Genomic DNA, 20636 nt, shown 5'->3' with positions numbered 1-20636 from the left:
CAAGGCAAGAGCGAAGCCAGCTCCGTGCCATCCCCTCCTGGGACCCCCGGCCGCCAGGTACGGGGTGGATCGGGCCAGCCCTGAGCTTCGCTTCCGTCACACTGCCCACGAGTAAGGCACCGGTGGGGACTGTGCCAGGAAGGCCAGGCGGGGCAGTGTGTCTTCTGGCAGCACCCGCATTTACCCCCCACCAACCCACCAGCGCCCCCGCCTCCTGTGCAGCTGGGACCCCTCGTCTGGTCCACACCAGCCTCTTCCTTCCGCCAGCCTGCTCGCCCTCTGAATGTGCTCTGTGACCCCCGGGGGTCTCGTCCCCCTGCGGGCCCAGGGGCCCACTGTGGCAGGGACTGTGTCAACAAGCCCTGTCCCTTTGAAAGAGGCCAGTGACCAGAGCTCCAGAGGCTGACCGAGTTCCAGGTTCCAGTGACTGCAGGGCTTGGGGACGGTGGGAGGCCCTGGGGACCTGCACGAAAGGACACGTCCACTCCACGCGGTGACGGGCTTCAGGTGTCTGCACCAGGCCTGCACTTGGGCAGGAAGGAACACTGACATCGCCAGGGGGAGGTGACCAGGGCAAAGGGTGCCATTCGGCAAAAAAAAAAAAGGGGGCGAACCACAGGCCCCGGCCACTCCCTGGAAACTGTCCTCTGGTGGGACTGTCCCAGGGCTCAGGCATGAAGCACGGACCCCGTCCTACCTGGGCCACGTCAGAACCTTTGCCGACAGCTGTCTTCACACTGCGGGTGGGGAGAGGCCGTCCAGCCCCTGCCACCGCGGTGGGGCGCAGAGGGCAGTCGTTACTCAGGACCACTCGGATGCCAGGCCTCCCGCAGAGCTGGCAGCCAGTCTCACGTGAGCAAGGAGACACCGCAGTTCATCCCACCAGTGGGACAGGCCCTGCTGAACGCCTGCTGGCCCAGCCCTGGACCCCTGCCCCTGCCTCTGCCGGAGGGCGTCCCACCCCCTGCAGCGGCCCTGGGACTAAACCCACTTCCGCTCCCCTGGGCTACTGCCCTGAGCTTCCTGGCCACCAAGCGCCTGGCCCCGGTGCTCCTGGTGCACCGGCCCTGGACAGCAATCGCCAGAGGAGGCCACCGAGGGGCCAGCCACCCAGGGGCCTCGGCGGAAGGAGCTGGAGGGGTCAGATCGACCCTGGGGCCTCCTCACCAGGTCGGCAGAGAGCAGGAGGAGGGGGGCTGAGCATGACCTCGAGGCTTCCTCCACAGGGAGGCTTGGCCGGGAAGCAACACCCCCCAAGATGCTGTCAAGCCCACTGTCGTGTTGATTACCGAACTGGGCCCCGCGGCCTCCACAGGGCGCAGGTTTGGGCTCAGCCCTGGAGCCTGATGCGCTGCAGACAAACACGTGTGGTCACCTGCTGAGAGCTCCGTACAGACCTCACACGGGGCAGCGCACACGCACGCAACACGTGCACTCACATGTACTCAGCACACACCTTTACATACACATGCACGCATATACCGCACATACGTACACACACACAACCACACATGCACGCACACACCTACACACACAACACATACCTACAAATGCACAGGCACGCATATACAACACACAGGCACACGTGCAACCCTACATGCACATACGACACATACACACGCTACACGCAACACACACCTACATACACACATAGACAATACATACCTATATACGTAGACACACACACACCCCTCCATACCCACATATACAACACACATGCACACATCTACACATATAACACATGCACAAACCTATATATACACATACAAAACAGAGACACACCTACATACACACTTGTACAACACACCCATGCACACACACCCATGCACACACAGCAAGCAAATGATCAAGGAAATGGGGCAAAATGCTAGCAACAAGCAACTCTGGGTGAAAGAGAAAGGTATTCTCTGTTCTATTCCTCTTCTCACAGCTTTTCTGTAAATCTGACATTATTTCCAAATTAAAAGTTTGAAAACAAAGAATGTGGCTTCCTCACCAGCCCCCACCCCCATCCTAGCCCCCTGGAATATGCCTCTGTGAGCAGCTTTCCCCGACCTGGGACCAGGGTCCCCTCTCGCGGCACCCGGTACCCTCCCCATCTCCAGGCGCCTAAGCCCTGTCCCAAGGGGGTGTCAGGTCCCCCCAAAATAGCAAAGGGGAGTGAGGCCCTCCCAGGCCCACGGAGCAGCTCTGCCCAGGGACCCGGATGTTCTGGGGGCTCATCAAGCCCACCCTCCTGACCTCTCGACCTAGACTGAGAAATGGTACTTGCTCCCCCCTCAGTCTCTCCCACCGAGACGGGGGCCAGGCTGGCCACCCTGCCGACACTTCCTGCAGGCCCTGGGGACGCCAAGGCCACCACTAACCCAACCCAAGCAAACCGTCTGAGACAGAGAGAGGGCTCGGGGTCTCCTCCTGCCGGATGGAGGTGGCGGCAGAACCGACACCTGGGGGGTGGGAGGGGTGCTTCCGGGGCTGGACGCCGCCTCCGGCCACTTCTCGTCCGGAGCACTGCGCCCTGGGTCCCTGGCCTGGCTGGGCCCCTGCCGGGGAGAGCCCCTCCCCCTCAACCTATGGATGCCCCTAATTTCCGAGCCAGTTAAGCAGGGCTGAGGTGACACGGCACTCCCCATGTCACCTCACCCTGTCACCATGTCAAGCAGGGGTCGGCCACCAGCCCCTCATCTCTCTTCCCCTCCCAGACTCCGGCGGGGCAGAGGGCAGCCTGGTCACATAAGCAACCACCACCCGCACTGCCAGCCTGCAAGAGCCCAGAGCCGCCCTGCACCTGGAGGGGTATTCCTGCGCCTCCCGGCTCTGCACCCGCCGGGACCCTCGCCGGGAGCCTCGCCCTGTGTCACCACGGGGGCCAGCAGGTCGGGCCCCCGTCTGGTCGCTCCCAGAGCTGCCCTCATGAAGGCCGCCGCCAGGGGTGAAGCCAGGGCCCCCGGGTGGGTGCTGAGGCTGCGTCTGGGCGGCACCTACCCTGGACCCGCTGCCTGGCGAGGAGGGGTCCAAGTAACTACCTGGCGCATGGCTGTTCCCTTCCCCCTTCCCCTGCACCCTCCTCTGGGGGCCTTTCCAGTACGGGAAGACGTGGTCCACTGGGTGATCGCTCAGCTTGAAAAGGTTCCCCGGGTGACTCATCCCGTCACCGGAGTAAAGACGCGGTTCAGGACAACTGCTCAAATTCCTTTTACAACACACTGGTTTCGAAAAAAGTTGAGTGTGCAAAGCTCAAAAGCGACTCCAGGATGCGGGAGAAACCAGCGCGCGGGGCATGCAGGCGAGGCTGGGGAGGGGGAGCAGGAGTGGTCTGCACACCAGGCTGAGGAGCCCAAGCGAGGGACTCCGCCGGCGGCCACGGCGTTCGCTGGTGGGACACGAGGGCCCGGCGCCCTGACGAGAACCTGCTCCTGGGCCTTGGCTCAGGCTGCTGTCGTGCCCGATGAGCCCCCCCGCCCCCCGCGTTTCCTGGATGGCAAGGGACCCGAGGCACAGGGCCCACTGAAGTAGGAGCCACAAGCCACTGGCAGGCCAAGCCCACCTCTGTCCGGGCCTCCCTGTCACTGGACAGTTTAAACGCCCGGTGCGCAAGAGCCGCCCACGGGCCAGCCCGTGAGGACGCGGTCTGCAGTCACACCCTCCAAGGAAACCTCTGGAGCCGGAGGGACGTGTGGAGCACGCTGGGCGGACAGAAGCCACCGCAGAGCTAAGACTCCCCGCGGGGGTCTTCTGGGTGGGCTGACCGGCTGGGTTTCGGGGGAGGGCAGACAAGCAGCAGCACTTTGTAAGCGAGACGTGACGCGAGGTCCCCGCTGACCCTTCCACACCGCGACCTGCGCAGCTTTCCCTCCTCGGGAACGTTCAGGCCCGAGTGCCCGCAAAGCCAGCAGGGCGGCTGCCCTCTGCCCCAGGGCTGGTGCGAGCCGGCAGCGTCGGGGGACACCTTGGGAGCCTGCGCCGTTCAAGGAGCAGGCGCACAGGCCGGCTGGTGGCTGATCCTGGCACGGCCTCTGCCGCCGACTCGCAGGAAGAGGCAGGGCACCCTGTCACGGCACTGCCGTCAGCGCGTCGCCCACCGACCACGTGACGAGGCGGGAGCCACCTGCTCTTTGAGGCCACCCGACGACCAAGCACACGTGAGAAACGGCTGGCACACATGGCAGACACGCACGGGCCTCTGGAAGTGACCCTTTTAACCAGCTCCGCAAGTGAAACGTTAACCGGTAAAACGGGGTGAAGAACGAAGTGACCGCAGACTTGCTAAATAGGTATTGTTTATTAAGGCTTGTATTCTCCTAGAGGAAGTTATCCGATGTCGTCTGTGACTCCGTACGGGCAGTTAACAGTTCAGAGAAAGTGACACGTTCTAAATACAAGTCTAGATAAAACGGCTTAAACTGTAACTCGGAGGGCCTGACGAGTACAGTTTTCAGAAAGCACCTGCGCTCCGCACGGGAGGCCTCTGCCCGGCTCGTGTGCGGGGCGCCAGGCAGGCGTGCACACCAATTTCATGCTCCGACTCAAACTCCCGTGGCGAGTGCTTCGGAGGCCCCTCGTTCCACAAGACACGACAGCAAATTCAGTTTCTAAACGGTTTTCTGTTGTTTTGCTTTTTTGTACCCATTCATCAGGAAAAAAACTAGACACACACGCTGAAATTTACAATCGGTGGCATCATCCATCACACCGTCTGGACTACCAGATCCCAGGTTTAAAGCTTAGCATTATTGGCAAAAACACGTGAAACGGCCTTAGGACTCTCCAGTGAAGAAAAGGGGGAGCGAACGGCCTGCACACCACGAGGAAGGCCTCCACACCCGGGCCGGTGGTCACCGCCTGAACAGAAGCAGAGCAGCCGCTGGGAGCGCGTGGCTGTGGAAGGCCCGTGTTCCAAGGAAACAGCAGGTTCACCAAACTGGGAGACTGAAATTTATCCTTCCGTCCAGTAGAAATCAAAGGGGCAGATTAGCGTCTCAGACAGGTAACAGGTGAAACGGCAAAGCAGCCGGACAAGGTGGTCATCAGCCTGTTGACTTCGGCATCTTGGAGGGAAGCATTTGAACAGAACACGCTGAATGCCAGATGACTCGTGGTTTCTTATGCTCGCTATTAAAGCAAAAGGGGTGAGAGACAAGAAGTCTCATATAAAGATATTAAATGACTGTGAATATAAGAACATAATTTTCACCAAAAATAATAATAATAATAATAAATCTTTGGGATGGATTAGGTTTTTGTCTTTAAGGATACTTATATTTCACATTAGGTCAGTGTGATTGATAAGCTGACGAAAACATAGTCTTTTATTAGTGAGTTCTACAATACTATAATACATAGAAAAAATACAAACAAATGCAGGTCATCTGGGCAAAAATAAACTACAAAGAACGTAAAGATGCGAGCAGTCGAGCCCGGCACGAGGCCAGCCAGAGCCGACGCCAAGAGACAGCACCAAGCACACACTCTCCAACCGCGCCAGCCCCACGTCTGACAGTACAGAACCTGCTTCGTCCTCACTGCTTGTTTCGATTCTGCCGTTCCTGTAAAAAGAGAAAAGAAGCTTAACACAGTGAGCGAACGTGCCGCGCAGACAAATTCTCTCCAGGTCGAGGTGCTGTGGCCAGATCTGGACCCTGCTCCCTGCAGGGGCCACCGCCCAAGACAGTCCGAGCTTCGGGGTCCTGGCCACACGGAATGGGCGCCTGATAACCGCCTGACGTGGTGGCCACCTGGGCAGGGAAGGCTCCCCTGGCCAGTTTATTTCCTCCCACCAAGAGGACCACCTTTCCCAAAGTGTGTGACAAGCCTGTGACCCACAGCTCCGTCCCTCCCCACGGCTGCCTGCCTGCCGGAAGCCATCTAGGCCTCTCCTTACGATTCAGCTGAGACATGGAAAAGTCCCCCTCCTCCTGCCCCCCTCAACCAGGATGCAGCTGGTAAAGGACACTGCTGGACAGGGGCTGGTCGATGACGCAACTCCTGAACATTCGGGATCACGACACGTGTAAAGTACAACGTGAGCAAAACCCTCTCTTTTGCTAGAAACGAACCGCATGTGTCTTGAGGTTCATAAGACGCCGATTCCCCCACATCCTCCGGGCCGTCACCAGGGCAGGGCAACACTCAGGAGCACCTGCGGTGCTTTTCAAACCGTCTCACCGTCCTGAAAAGCCCCAGAGCACGTGGGTGAGCCGGCCGGGCTGGGTGGGTGGATGGCCGCAGCTCCAAGAATTAACACTGCCTCCCCACCCTGCACTCTGACCTGGAAGGATTAGGAGCTCTGTGTTCTGCAGCCTCCGAGAAGGACCACAGCTACCGCCCCTCCTGGAGAGCAATGCAAGCCTCTCTTTCCAGTTCCAAGTGGCTGCGGCTGGAGTGGTGCCGACGAGGGTGGGCACCTCCCAAAGCCCCGACTCCCTTCAACCATTACAAGGACCACCACCCGAGACGGTGACCGGCCTCTTCTCACAGCAAACCCAACAGAGGCGGCGCACTCCTAACCCTGTCTCTGCCCGGTTTTCCACTGAGCTGCCGTGCCTGTGCAGAGCTGACCCTGGACCGTGGCCAGTCCAGTCGTATGAGGAACTCTTCAGCTTGACTCCCACTGTCACTTAAAACCTGCACTATTTTAGGCGCCCTAAGGAGTGGCTGTTTCTACATTTAATACCCAGAGGCCTGCAGGGCTGGGTCTGACCCAGCTGCCACAGGACTTGGTGCTTCCCTAAGGAGCCAGCTGGCTTTCAGATGGACGGCGGAGGTGCAGGCCAGCCAGCACTCCTGCAGAACGGCAAGTGCATCTTACCTTTCAACACGACGTGTTTCTAAGCATCATGATCATTTCAAAGCAATGGAGTCAAACTCCAGCTGATAAACAAAAGGACTTCTTGAGAGTCCCCAGGGCGGCCTTCTTGGTGACGGTAGCCTCGCCAGCAAGCTCAGGGTTTTAAGGGAGCTGCTCCCAAACTCATCTCAGTACACGGCTTTCTTAAGGACACACCCAACTCCTGCATGGAAAGCAGTGCCAGCTGCCGACTCCAGAATGAACCCTGGAGACAAGCATCCTGGTGGAAGTTTCTGGGGCCAAGTTGAGACCCACCCCCACTCCTCTACAGCCCAGCGAGCTTGAGAGAGGCCACCAGGACAGCAAGAGGTTGGGCTTCCAGAATATGAATTAATGGAACACTGACTCCTGTGGACAAAGGCTTTCAGCCCAGCTGGCTTGCGCACCTTTCCTCGCAGGCGCTCACCTGCTTCTGGAGCATTCGCTGCCCCAGGGGGAGGGAGGAGCAGCCCGGGGAAGCCTCACAGCGAAGCCGGCAAAGCGACAGAGGACACCCCGGCCGAGCCCCCTGCAGTAACACCTGGAAGCCTCGGCCCCGAGGGTCTGAGGGAGGGCTGCTCCTTCCTCCGCCCGTTCCTGACGTGCCAGCACCATCACGAGCAAGTTCTAGGTCACCAGCACCTTCAAACACCCACCGGGGCGGGGCAGAAGTTTACCCCTCAGCTCATCACAACCAGCAGAACCCCGGGCCACAGCACCTAAGACGCCACACACGCAGAGCCGGCGCCCAGTCACCAGGGACGTCAAGTCTCGTGAGCATGATCTCCGTCCTGTCCCCGCAAATCCAGCAACTCAGCGTTTCATTTTATACCCAATTTCGCAGCAACTGGAAACAAGCCCTTCTCCTTTCCGCCCAAGAGTGAGAGTGGGACCAACCTGCTTTCAAAGTTCTGCAAACTGTGAGCTGTTAGTTTTGTACAACTTTAAAACTGCTACCAGCACTGTGTTCTCTGTACATCCCGTTTACAAGCCTTTCTGCTGGAAAACACTCAGGACACTGAACTTCCCAGATGGGTAACGCTTTTTTTTTCTAATACAGAGGACTAAACAGGGGTTGAAAACCCATCTATTATCAACTGACATTTCATGAAAGAAAGAACATTTTAACACCAAAAAAGCAGAAAGAATCTCAGGATGAACTCTCTTGAACAAAGTGGCTTTGCCAAGTGTGTCACAATGTCCTTATTTTTCCCATTTCCGGGCCAACTGACGGGTCTCTGAGCCCTGATCTCCTACAGAGCAGACTCACTCCGTGGGCTGTCACAGGAGGTTGGGACCCACTCAGAGACCCGCCCAAGGGTTTTCGCTGTGACTCCAGATGCACACATTTCAGTTATGAACCGCCTGCATTCCAACCTCTCCCTCCCCCTGCCCTTCTACTAGACGAGCAAACTCAGGTTTCCAAAAACTGCAGGATATTGGGTTTTCGAGAGAGAAATAAGCAGCGACCCCTAGACCAGAGCGTTCCCACTGCTGAGGGCAACGCCCAGGGAGGCCCTCGGTGGGGACATCTGCCCCAGCAGCCTCGCCTGCCCACCCCGGGGCCACAGAACATTATTTCTAAGTGCTCCTGGCTGGACAAAGACGAGGAAGCGCTGTTCTAGAGAACACCATGTTTCACAAAGAGAAGAGGAGCAAGTTACCCGCAGCTCCTTTACAGGAGTGTGTGCACCAGTGTTTCTTAACAACTGGAAAAGGACCCCGGGTTCTGGGGTGACGACCACTGAAACGTCCCCCGTCCCTGCCAGCGACCCACCCCACCCCCGGGACCCAGACTCACCTTGCGCACCACCTCCTCCTCCTCCTGGCGCTTCTCGTAGTGCGAGAAGTCGTCGAAGATGGAGGTGGTGTGCTTGTACGAGGCGATGATCCTCAGCACTTGCTTTGCCTTCTCCAGGGGCACCTCCTGGGTGTCACGGGAGTTGGTGACCGGCTTGTTGTCATTGTTCTCCAGCCGGATGTGCCGGAGCTGGTTGTTGGGCACGTCCTTGACGAAGATCCACTTCACGTCGAACTTGCCCTTCCACTTGTCCTGGGACCAGACCCCGGCGCTGGTGCCGTAGTCCACGGGTGACTTCATCTCAGCCACCCCGCAGAAGTGGCCGCTGCCGTTGACGCTGAAGAGCAGGTAGACGGGCCCCTTGCTGCCGAGGGCGCGGAAGGCGCTGTCCAGGCGCCGGTTGCCGTGCTCCGTGCTGCACCAGAGGGAGTACTTGATGGAGCGGTGCACGTCATCCTCCGAGTAGCTCTTGATGATGAACACGCGCCCGCTCTTCAGGTTCCAGTCAAACTCTCTGGGGTTGTAGCTGTGGGCGGCTTTCAGTTTTTCTAGGACGGGGTGGGACTCCGGGCTCAGGGCGGCGCTGGGCTGGGCGCTCCCGGGAGAGTTACTGTCGCCGCTGGTCCCCCCGCTCTGCCCGAACGCCGTGCTTCTGTTGCGAGGGGCGACCCAGCGGGTCTGGGGCGGTTGCTGGGGGCCCGGATGCTGTGCTGGGGCCAGAGGGGGAGGCTGGGCGGGAAGGGGCTGCACGGCCGGCTGGGGCTGGGGGGCCGCCTGGGGGGCCGGCTGGGGCTGCGGAGCCGGGGCCTTGGGCATGGGCCCCTTGTTGTCCCAGGTGCCAATGTCCATGTTATGCTTTATGGGCGGAGGAGGCAGCGCGCCCCCGACGGCGGGCCCGCTCTTCGCCTTCATCTTCGGCTGCAGTTTGGCGGGCTTGCTGGCGATGGCCGCCCACGAGGTCGGCTTCGACACCGGCATGGTCACGTTCGTCCCGCCGTTGCCGGAAAGGATGCCCGTCATCGCCACGCTGCTGACGACTGACCCCACCGTCTTGACTGCAGAGGTGGTGACATCCCCGATCTTCAGGCCCACCATGCCCTGCTCCAGGCTGTTCATTCCAGGGGCCTTGTTGAGGGTGTCGCTGTGAAAGCCCGTCTGTCCGTCCACGATCGTGCCGCCCAGGGAGCTCGGCGGGTAGGTGTAGCTGTTCCCGTAAGCTGAACTCTGAGCCTGCTGCCCCTGGGACCCACTCGTCCCCCAGGCCGAGAAGGCGGGGTTTTCGGGAAAAAAATTAAACCTGTGCTGATAGATGTTGCTCCCCAGGCCCCCAGGCTGCCCAAAAACAGCATCGTGCATAAAATGATGGTCTCCGTTACTGAGCTGTCCGTAGGTGGTGAGGTATGGGATTGGAGGATCCCCTCCGGTAGACCATGGCGCCTCATTGAGGGAATAGGGAAATCCGATGGATGGTGGGTAATAGCTGGACAGGTAGGGGTCGGCCATTGAGGGGTAACTGTTACTCTGCGGAAACAAGCACGTGATGAGTTAGTCGTGCCCCGACACGGAGGAGGCGCTGCCACGTCAAGCGCGCCTACTTCAGCGCGGGCTGGTGGGGAACGGGGCTGTGCAGCACCGGCTCCCCTCCCAGGGGGCCCAGCCAGGACAGAGAGGGCGACGCCCAGACGCCACTCCAAACACAAAGGGTCCCTTGCAACTGATCTGGATTCAAGTTAGGCGACAGCAATCTTCTCAGCAAGCCCTCCACTGCACCCTGAAAAGTGACCCACTTCAAGGAACTCAGCCTGAGGAACAGGTCTCTGTCCCACTGGCAATAATGCTTACGCAGGACACTGACAGCACGGGCTGCACAGCGCCAAGTGAGAAAGCTTTAAAGAGGCAGCAGACACTTCCAACAGCAACCACGCACTCAGGGCTACAGGCTTGCTGATGACTCACCTGGATGGCCCCCAGGACTCCCGCCCCGCCCCTACCCGAGCCCAAAGGGGTCTGGCCCCCTCAGTCCCCACCGTTTCCTGGGGCTCTCAGAGGGGAGCTGGCTACGGCGGGGAGACCCTTACTGAGAACGTGCCTCCGTGTGATGGCCGGAACCCCTGGGAGGAGTTTAAGTAGCTGCAGGGCCTCCCCTTGGAGGTGGGAGGCGGGGGGGGGAGTCTCAGGAAAGCTGCCCAGGGCCGGGTTTAGACCTGGGGTCAGCAGTTCTGGGAAGACGTCTCCTTGGAGAGAGACTCACCCAGGGGTCCTGGTCAGAACCGGGCCCGAGAGCGGAAAGGCTGTGAAGGAAAGCAAGAGCGGGGGCAAACGTGGAGTTCTCTGGTCCGATTTCTGCATAGCTCTCCCAAGTAACCAGAAAGTTCTACAAGCAGAGTGGCGGCTGGAGACCTCCTCCCCCAGCCCGCACCTGTCGTCCAGTCAGAGGACCCGCTGCCCTGGCCGGCAGAGGGTGGTTGGTGTCCCAGGTGACTGGAGGAGGCTCTGCTTCACTGGAATGAGAACAGGGAGTATCTCTGTGGAACCCTCAGAAGTCCCCGTGGAGGACAGGCCAGTTCCTCAGCACATCCCGGCCCAGCACGTGATGGTGCTGACCCAGGTACCCTCTGCCGGTCTCCACTGCCACCTCCTCCCTCCCTGTCCCATCCTAGGATTCTTGGGGCTTCAGGAATCACATCTCCTTCCTGCTGGCTGCTCCACTTGACGGCAGACTATTCCAGAATCGCTTTTTAAATGTAGTAATAACTGCTAGCCTGTTAACACAAATCCTTGAGATTCTCAGGAGGTAGAAAAAGCCGCCAGACAAGTGGCCGTCATCAGTGCTCTGAATGCAGGGGAGCCGCCTGAGCCACTGCCCTGGAAAGGATCTCCGTGACTCTGGCCCCCGCATTGTAGCCCCCCCAGCCCCGCCTCCCTGCTTGCCTCCACCCACCCTGTGCCCGCGGAAGGGGCTGCTCTGAGGAGAGTAAGTCCCTGGGAGGCCAGGGTGGCGGACTTGCCCAGCGAGGTGGGGCAGCCCCAGCGGTGGAAGCCTCCAGCCTCTGACCTCGGCGCCCACCGGCGCCTCAACAGCACAATGGGGACAAGCCTTCTGAAGGGAGGCCAGCACTCCCCTCCCGCATCAGCTGGGCACCCACCTCGGCAGTGCCAGGTCCACATCAACGCGTCCTCCCTCGCACACAAGGACCGCACTCGGGAGAAGAGAGGACCCAAGGGCTGCGTGGCCTCCGAACCACATAGCCACGAATCCAACCGGAGCCACGGGAGCACGGCCACGGAACACCGAGCCCACGGGGCCAGCACCTCACTTCTGACCCGCACTTCAGCCTTAAGCACAACAGGACTTCACTTAGAACATGAGACCACACGTACTATGTTAACCATGGCACGTCCCTCAAGTCCACCCCAATCTCACTATTGATGGAGAAGCCCAACACCCTGGTCACACAGACCCCATCGTGCAGATGGGCAGTCCTCAGCCACCCCCAGCCAGGACTGTCCAGGGAAGAGGAAGCGAGCCAGCCGGCACCCCTGAATCCTTCACCCAGCCACACGCAGGACCAAGGCGGAGGCAGCCCTGGAAGGACTCCGACCTCTCCTCCCGCGACGTGTCAGTGCAGGCAGGTCACTGTGGGGAGAGCACCAGTGAGGCTGCAGCTCTTTACTGGAAAACCGTGAAGTAACCTGGGCTGCAGCTCTCCCTTGAACACTTAAAATTCATACAACAGAAGGAACGAAGACGCCTCACTTCAAGCTCACAGGGGAAGAAGCTGTGGTTTACTAAGAAGATGCCGCGTGCCACCCGCACCGCCATCCCCTGGCTCCGAGCTGGCCCTGGCCGAGCCCTCCCGACGTCGTCTGTCCCCACCAGGCCGCGCGGTGCACGGCAGGCTGCGTGCAGTGACCTCCGGTGCTGGGAACTGAATCCATTTTCATCCCCATCTTACTGCCAACCCGTCTCCTACCACATCTGCCGGGTCTCCTTCCAAACTCCAAGAGTGAAGCACCGGGGTAACAGGCAAAGCTGCCAGGAACAGCAGGAGAACCCGTGGGGCCTTCCCTGCTGCGGTCCGCATCCCCCCCCACCGCCCCACCACCAGGGCTCCAGGCCCGCTGTCCGCAGTGCTCGGGCTGACTGTCCCAGCCCCGAGTCACAGCGAAACTGAACTGTGCCACTCCGAGAGCTGGGACACAAGGCCGCCAGTGGTGCCGCAGGGTTCGGGCGCTGCTCGAGCTCACACCCAGCCCCTCAGAAGCCCGCCCAGCCGCGGCCTCAGGCTCTTCAGACACCACGCTCCCCAGCTGCGCTCCTGCGACAGCAAACATGCCATCTACTTAGTTAGCTGTGCAGCCCAGGTCAAGAGGCCCAAGTTCACCCGCCAGGGACGTGGGTGCAGAAACCAAAGGGATGACGACAAATCACGCACTTTCTCTCAGTGCATTAATACTTCTGCGCAGAGGTATCGCGGGGCTAGTCAAAGGAGCAGCGTAGAACAAACTCTTTTAAGGACGACGCAGATAAAACCACGCCCCCCGAAGACCACTTTCATGTGTGACACGTGTAACTATAGTCTTTGTATATAACTCAGGGACTCAAGAAAGGGAGGCTGACAGGTCTCCAAGGCAGAATTAGTCTAGTGACAGTAGAAAAGACACCCCCAAATGTTGGACTTTTAGGGCGCCTCCTTGTGACCAAGTCAAAAGCAATAAACAAAATGGGCACTCCAAACAAAATAAACTCAAATAGTCGTGACAGTTACCCCTAGATGACTTTCTTTGAAAAACCAAACAGTAAAACACGATAAACCCATAAACCTATTCTACAATTAAGTTTTTTATATTTAAAACAAAACTTAACCAGTCTTATAAAAAATCCTCATGCCCAATGACCAGAACCACCTACTTGAAAGTTGGAACGTTTGATTCCTATATCCATTTTTCTGAGAAGTTCTGAAATTACTCAAATGCTTTAAGTTTCACAAACAATAAAGTGACTCAGCCATTACAGTGACCATGAAGGGAGACTGGAGGGAGAGAGAGAAAGGCCAAGGCTTCAGAAGCCCAAGGCACGCGGGGCACCTCGTATGTTGAGAAGCGTTTACGTGGGGGATGCAGGGGCTGGAATGAACTATGCAAGAGGGGAGGTACCAAGGGCAATTGTGAAAGCAGTGACAAAGTGACCTAGGGCTGAGGGCAGGCCCCCCCACACCCACGGCTCCTGGGGAAAATCCTGGGGTGCGGCTGGCCGCTCGCTTTTCCTGGGCTTCAGGCTGCAGGTCAGGTCAGAGGAGACCACGGCTTCCGACACCCACACAATTTCTGCGCTTGTCTCCCGCCTTGAGGTGCGCGGCTCTGAGCAGCTTCACAGCGGTGAGCAGCGTGTCCCGATGCCACTCGGCAGCACCGCGTCTGAAGGACGCCCCCGGCTCCCAGACGCAGCCACAGGCAACCAGTGCCCGTGACCAAGTGCTCCCGCTGAGCCCCGCCCAGGCCCCCGGAGCCACCGTGGAGCAGCAGGAAGCCGCGGGCTGAGCTCCCCCAGGCTCTCTGCACGCGGCAGGTGCCGCGAGAAGGCGTCGATGCGTCCAGCTTTGTGCCGCTGGGTGAAAAGCCCACCCAAAACCTGACAGAAACCCTGGGTGACAGCTGAGCACCATTTTCAAGGAAGGAGCCTTCAGGGTGGCCAGACAGGAGCTTCTTGCCAAGAGAGCAGAGAGGCATACGTGTCAGCTCGAGCACGCAGGACAGACGGCATGTGAGAGACAGTGGACACAAGGTCTCGAAGAGATGCCACACTGACCCTCAAGTAGCGGAACACGCCCCAGCACTGCAGGCGGCTCTGCCCACCTCTCATTAGAGGACTCGACCAACAGCACAGCTTAAGCCAACTACAAATGATCAGCCCTAGGACCTGAAACGAGTAAATTTATACAACATTCCTAAAAGGTGAATGCTTCTCATTACACTTAGAACACAGCTGAATTATTAAAGAGGAAAAACGAAAAAGGTGACTTTTCTCCTTTCTGTCTACGTCGGACGTGACCGGGCACGCTGACAAGGCTGCCGACAACTGAGCGCCTGAGTGTAGACGCAGAATCCCCGCAACCCCTCCGTCCACACGCTCGGCCTGGCAGTCGGCCAGCAGCACCCACACCAAACTCAGAGGCGCTGTCTCCAAAACTCTGAGCAGGAACTTTCTGGGTCCTGGCAGTCTTTCCTTACCTTTCAGAGAAAAAAACAGAGAACCAGAAAGCAGGCAGGCCCTTAGGAGGGCGAAGGCAGGACAATCCAGCAGCATCAGAGCCCCACCCAGAGCCCTGCACCCTCGCCCCTGGGCCCCCACCACCCCCCGTGCTTTCTCTCCCCCATCATGTCCAAAAAGCTGACTGAAGTGTACTTCAAGTCACAGAAGGGGATCCAGAGGTGCTACGTAAGCATGCTCCGGGGCGCCGCAAGGAAGGAAAACACGCCAGGAGCAGGGTCCCCAGGCCTTTCTGAGGGAAGCAGCACCCACCCCGAGCAAAGCAGTCCTGTTAGAGTGCGGCACCCGTCAACTAACAGAAAGGCACGCTTTCAAATACTTTCCAAGTCATCCGAAGCATTAAGGCTTCACAAATCAGAACACCACAGTGTCTCCAACTGGCTACTACCAACCACAGCTGGGTTAAGAAAAGGTAAGAAAGCAGCCCAGGGCTGACGGATATGCCCCCGATCTCCACGGCGGCGACGGCGCCACAGGTGCACACGCATACCAGGAAAAGGCCACATATAAAACCGTCCTCTTTAAACACGGGCAGTTCACCTCACGTCAACAACACCTCAGTAGAGGCTAAGCACACAGACAGGAAGTGTGCGCTCACTGCTTCCTGCCACACCAATCTCCGCTCCGGCTTCCTCACTAGCAGTCTGGGCTGGACATCACGGCAGAGTCCACGTCTAGAGGCAGTGACAATCTCAAGGGACTCCTGACTGCCTCACAGCCCATGTGAAGAAATGAGTGGCAAACACAGGACCAAAGGACCCCGCTGCACACTTGGGTGAGAGGTACCGACCCTCAGTCCACAGCCTGGCTCTGCCACCAGGCACAGCAGAGCCTCTCTGGCCTTCAGGGTCCTCATCCGTACGACGAAAAGGCCGGGAAAACTAGGATCTAAGAGCCCTCCCGTGTTGCACGCTTCCTACACTCTGCAACAACTGGGCAGGGGCTTCCCTGGTGCAGTGGTTGAGAATCTGCCTGCCAATGCAGGGGACACAGGTTCGAGCCCTGGTCTGGGAAGATCCCACATGCCGCGGAGCAACTAGGCCCGTGAGCCGCAAGTACTGAGCCTGCGCGTCTGGAGCCTGTGCTCCGCAACAAGAGAGGCCGCGATAGTGAGAGGCCCGCGCACCGCGATGAAGAGTGGCCCCCACTCGCCGCAACTAGAGAAAGCCCATGCACGGAAACGAAGACCCAACACAGCCAAAAATAAATAAATAAACAAATGAATGAATAAATAAAAACACAATTGGGCATTTCTGGAAGGTCTGTTCTCAATTAAGAGTTTTCTCAATAAATTCACTCTTAAGTGATGTGCTGATTAATCATCTTGCTGACAAGTACACATTTTAACACACAGGACGAAGAGGCTATTTTAAGGCTGTCCACTGATAGCACCAACCCACCACGGTCCTTCCACACGGCTTCTCCAGCGTGAGCCAGCTGGGACTACTCCACTGACTTCAGAAAGTCATCTACTCCATTTTTAAAGACATGCTCCTGAGTAACAAAAGCTCCTACCTTATGAAAAAATATTTCAAGTGAAGCAACCCCCTCCCTTTAACTTTTGGTTAAAATCAATACATAACACTGCTAAAACAAATCATGTAAGAGAAATAAATAAGTCCACTTAACTTCCTGCCATCACCTCTGGCTGAAAGCCCATCACCGAGCAGTCCCTTGTCCTGCCCAGAGGAGGGGTGGGCCCTCAGGGGGCCCCTCTGAACAGGGTCTCTCAGGCTCCTCAGCTGCTGACTTGCCAAGTGCAGCAGGAGGAGAAGAATGGAGAAAAGTTCTAAGACGTTCTACAGAAGGGCAGACTAGCTTCATTCCACAGGGAAGAGGCAGGGCCTGATTTTGCTCTAAAGCAAACATACACTGCGCATTTTAAAAGCGGCAGATCTTTTGCTTAAACCTCAACTCCAACTAGCCCAGTGGTTTTATCCAGGACAATTTAACCCCCCAGCAGACGTTTGCTGGGTATTTTTGGTTGTTATGAGGAGGGTGGTACGCATATACTAATGACATCTCACGGATGAAAGCCAGGGAGGCTGCTCAACATCCTACAGTGCCCCCCAAACAGAGAGTGTTTCTGTCCACAATCCCCTTAGTGCCAAAGCTGAGAAAGCCTGCAACACCTGAGAGAACAGGGGGCTACAACTCACTCAGGTACCGCCTGGAGCTCTTTGGGCACCATCTAGTCTCACCCTCCCCACAACTCTATTAGGAGCCACCTCTCCCAACTGTCCTAAGAAAAGGAAGCAAGCACAGAGAGGGCAAGCCATCGAAGAAGTGTCACAGTCAGCAGTGGTGTGAAGACCCTAAGGCCGGAGCCTCACTCCAGAGTCCCGCTGTAGCTGCTCCCAGACCAAAACTCCAACCACCCAGAGCTAAAAAAAGTCACCGGAAAACTTCAAAGAACTATGCGCACCGCACTCTGTCTAACGCAGGGCAGCACTCACCCACCAGCGCCGAGGCCGCGAGCATCCCGCGTGCCTGCCAGGCGCGTGGGGCGCCACTTCCTCCAGAGAGAAAACCAGCTTCCCCGCACTCAGGCCCCACCTTCAACGTGAATCTGCTCTTCAACACAAGCCTTTCTCAGCCTCCTCCTTTATTTCTAGTACTTTATAGTCTGCTTCTCTGTTGTTTAGGATGATAAAGTCAGAAATACGCTCATAAAGGTTTATTACAAACCTCAGTCAAGATAAATGTAAAAATGTTAAAGAAAAAAAAGATAAACTCACCTGGTTTGACTGTCCTGAAAGGTAGGGCTCAAAATCATTGTCATGAACTGTATCCTTCTGATGCAAAGAACCATTTTGTACTAGAATGAGAAGTTGCAAAATATTACCTTTGAATTTTTTAAAAATTATTTTTAATCACAGAAATTAAAAATAGTCAAGTTTATACCCATCAACTCCTACTAGAAATCACTTTTACTTAAAAAAGGGCACAGACATTACAGAACTGATACTTACACAACTAATTAGAAAGCTGATGCAAAACTTTCAATAACTTAGGTTACGTTTCTGATAAAAATTAATTGTACTTTGATAGATGTTGACAAAATAGAGGTGCAGACAAAATAATGCAAGGAACTCGTAACCAGGTTTTAGTAAAGATGATGTGGTCTGAGATCTATGTCTGCCAGACAGAGGACGGTGCTTCCCGAAGCCTGGCTACGTGGGCAGCAAAGCTGGGAAGCCTGCAACTGAACGACGCTTCTTAACTGTTATCTGGCTGTGCTCTTATTTTCCACTGTCACCACGCTCAGCCAGAAAAGGAAGGGAAAGGTAAATAAGTGCTGGGCCTTCTCCAATCTCAAAACATGATAACCGTATTTGGTTACACCCGAGTAACACAAACACTAGTTCAAAACAGTCTTTGGAGTAAACATGAAGCGTCACCCGTTCTCCCAAGACGGAGTTTTGGGGGTGGACCCCAAGCCAGAGTATCCCAAGAGGCTCAAAATACACGGGCTTTACGACTGGGGTAAGGCGCCAGCGTACAGGGCCAAGGGCCAGCGGCCGCCCCAGGGCCAGTCCCACACCTGGGGCCGCAGACAGGCAGGTCGCTCGGCCCCGGGCCTCCTTCCCTTCCCCCACCCCAATCAACCAGCCTGCCGTGGGAGGGAGAGATGGAGTTACTCTCACCACCGATTTGCTTGTTTCTCCTTGAAAACTCCTTATTGCCGACCTGTTACGTCTCCCCCAATATCACAGCCTAAAGTTTCATCTCCCCGAAGAGGAGGGAGAAAAACTCCCGCGGTTCTGGCTGCCGCTTCCAAGACCTCTCCTCCCCCCACACGCGCGCCCGGCTCTCGGCGAGCGCCGCCCCCTCCGCTCCCGGCCCGCACCACCATCCGGACTTCGCTCACCTTTATTATCTTGTCCTTTTGTTCTCTGCTTCGCCGCAGGCCCAGACGCGCGAGCGGACAGCACCAGGGAAGAGGGGAACAAAGTTACCCATGAGAACCCCTCCCGGCGGGCGGCGCGCTCCGGCCCCAACGGGCCCGCGGTCCCGGGCGACGTCGGCCCGGCCCCGCGACGCCGACCCCCGCGACCCCGACCCGGGCCCCGCAACCCCGGCCCCCGCGACCCCGAGTTCCCGCTCCGCGAGCGGCCCCCGCGACGCCGGCACCCGGCCCCGCGACCCCGGCCCCACCGCTACCTGGGGGTCCACGCTGGTGGCCGACATGCTTCATGAACAGCCGGCGCGGTGCGGGGCCGGGGCGCCCGCCGGCTCGGGCCTCCCCGCGAGGCCGGGCCTGTCACCCGCGCTCTCGCAGCCCCGGGCCCGCCGCCTCCTCCCCGGGCGCCGGCCGGGCGGCGGCGGCGGTGGCTGGGCGCGCGGGCCGCTCGCGGGCGGGCGCGGGACGGGACGCACTGACGAGGCGCAGACTCCAATGGCGGCAGCGGCGGCGGCAGCAGCTGCAGCGGCGGCGACAGCAGCGGCGACTACGGTGGCGGCGGCGGCAGCGGGGACGAGGCTGCGCGACGTCAGCGAACGCGGGGCAGGCCGGGAGGTCGACGAGCCGCCACGCGCCGCGCCTGCGCGTCGCCGCCCGGCGGGACGGATCTCACGCCCGGGTCCCAGTCTCGCGCGGCAGGGCGGGGCGAGCCTGGGCCGTCACATGGGCGTGTCCAGTGGCGCCGCGGGGACCGCCCCGCAGGTGTGCATCTGTCGGACCTCGCGCCCGCAGCCGCAGCGGGGGCGGTGATGCTGCGGCCTCGTGGCGCGTGCAGGCGCAGACTGGCGCAGGTTGTGAGCCTGGTGGCACCCCCGCGCTGGTTCTTCAGATGTGAAGAAGCTTCAGCCAGCGAGTGCGGCCACCCACCGAAAGCCACTTATAGCCAGGCTGCAGTCCACTCTACCCCGAAGCTCGCCCCCAAACGCCCCTCCAACAGCCCTCGGAGGGGCGCCCAGGCCCTGAGCTTTGCGGTCCTCGGGGCAGCTCCTCCTGCGCTTCTGCAGCCTCCGTCCCCGCGGAGCCTTGGACTCGAGGTTCCCCGAGGGTGCTGCTGTGTGAGCACTCTCTTGGGTCTCCAAGGGGCTCCCCAGTTTATAATCATAGTTGCATGTTAGATTCTTGACCACAGGGAGGAAAAGAGTTCAGCCCTGCACATTGCCCTAGTCCAGGACCTGCTAGGGGCCTTTTGGTCTCTCCTCAGAGATGGACAGCCCCTTCCTGGCTCCACCTTCCTGCAGGGAGACCACTTCTCTCTCCCCACTCACTCCCAGCCCACCCCACACCAGGCCCCCAGCCTGGTTGCCCCTTCGGCCACTCCCCAACATGGCTTCCGGGTGGGTCCCTTTTCTTCTTTTCTGGCTCTGGCAGGTGTAACATCTTCGCAAGGCCCAGATCTGCTGAATGTTGAAGGCCTGGAATGCTGGCTCTCTGCCTCTGTCAACACATGGCCTTCTCCCTGTGTTCTGCCTCTGAGTCTTCCTCTGCTTATAAAGACACCATCATTGGATTTAGGGCCGCCCTAATCCAGTATGACCTCATCTTAACTTCATTCTATCTACAGAGATCCTATTTTCAAATAAGGTCACATTCACAGGTATCCTTTGGACAGGAATCTGGGGGGACACTATTCAACCAGTACAGGGATCACAAATAATGGCAACTGAAAAATTTGGAGGTGAGTTACAGGGGCTGAGCGGTGGAAGGAGTGGCCCCGGAAACCAGAGGCCTGCGGAGGTATGGCCACACCGGCCTGCTGGCCAGGGAAGGGGCAGGC

The 20636-nt window shown here is 58.3% G+C and overlaps 1 protein-coding gene across 2 annotated transcripts; it reads right to left on the bottom strand.

Moving 5' to 3' along the window:
• Nucleotides 1-4263: 4263 nt before the first annotated feature.
• Nucleotides 4264-19202, bottom strand: YTHDF1 (YTH N6-methyladenosine RNA binding protein F1). 2 transcript variants are annotated; one of them, XM_059897020.1, is made up of 6 exons: nucleotides 19063-19202; nucleotides 18770-18794; nucleotides 17637-17716; nucleotides 8628-10148; nucleotides 5509-5546; nucleotides 4264-5112 (listed from the first exon to the last, which is right to left on the bottom strand). In XM_059897020.1, the coding sequence occupies exons 1-5, from the start codon at nucleotides 19087-19089 to the stop codon at nucleotides 5520-5522; spliced, it is 1680 nt and encodes a 559-aa protein (XP_059753003.1). In that variant the 5' UTR covers nucleotides 19090-19202; the 3' UTR covers nucleotides 4264-5112; nucleotides 5509-5519. The 2 variants fall into 2 exon arrangements, with proteins under 2 accessions (XP_059753003.1, XP_059753002.1); XM_059897019.1 differs by having other exon boundaries at nucleotides 4264-5546.
• Nucleotides 19203-20636: the final 1434 nt, after the last annotated feature.

Source organism: Balaenoptera ricei, chromosome 15 (assembly GCF_028023285.1).
Source record: "Balaenoptera ricei isolate mBalRic1 chromosome 15, mBalRic1.hap2, whole genome shotgun sequence".
NCBI lineage: Eukaryota > Metazoa > Chordata > Mammalia > Artiodactyla > Balaenopteridae > Balaenoptera > Balaenoptera ricei.
The sequence above is the reverse complement of the archived record's forward strand: the minus strand, read 5'-3'. Positions and strand labels throughout refer to the sequence as shown.

What these genes read in the sequence shown, in the direction of transcription:
- YTHDF1 (XM_059897019.1), bottom strand. Translation starts at nt 19,089, where the DNA reads ATGTCGGCCACCAGCGTGGACCCCCAG. An exon ending in AAAAGGACAAGATAATAAAG is followed by an intron (nt 17,717 to 18,769) that starts GTGAGCGAAGTC and finishes TTCTCATTCTAG; the next exon opens with TACAAAATGGTTCTTTGCAT. An exon ending in TTTCAGGACAGTCAAACCAG is followed by an intron (nt 10,149 to 17,636) that starts GTGAGTTTATCT and finishes TTGTTTCCGCAG; the next exon opens with AGTAACAGTTACCCCTCAAT.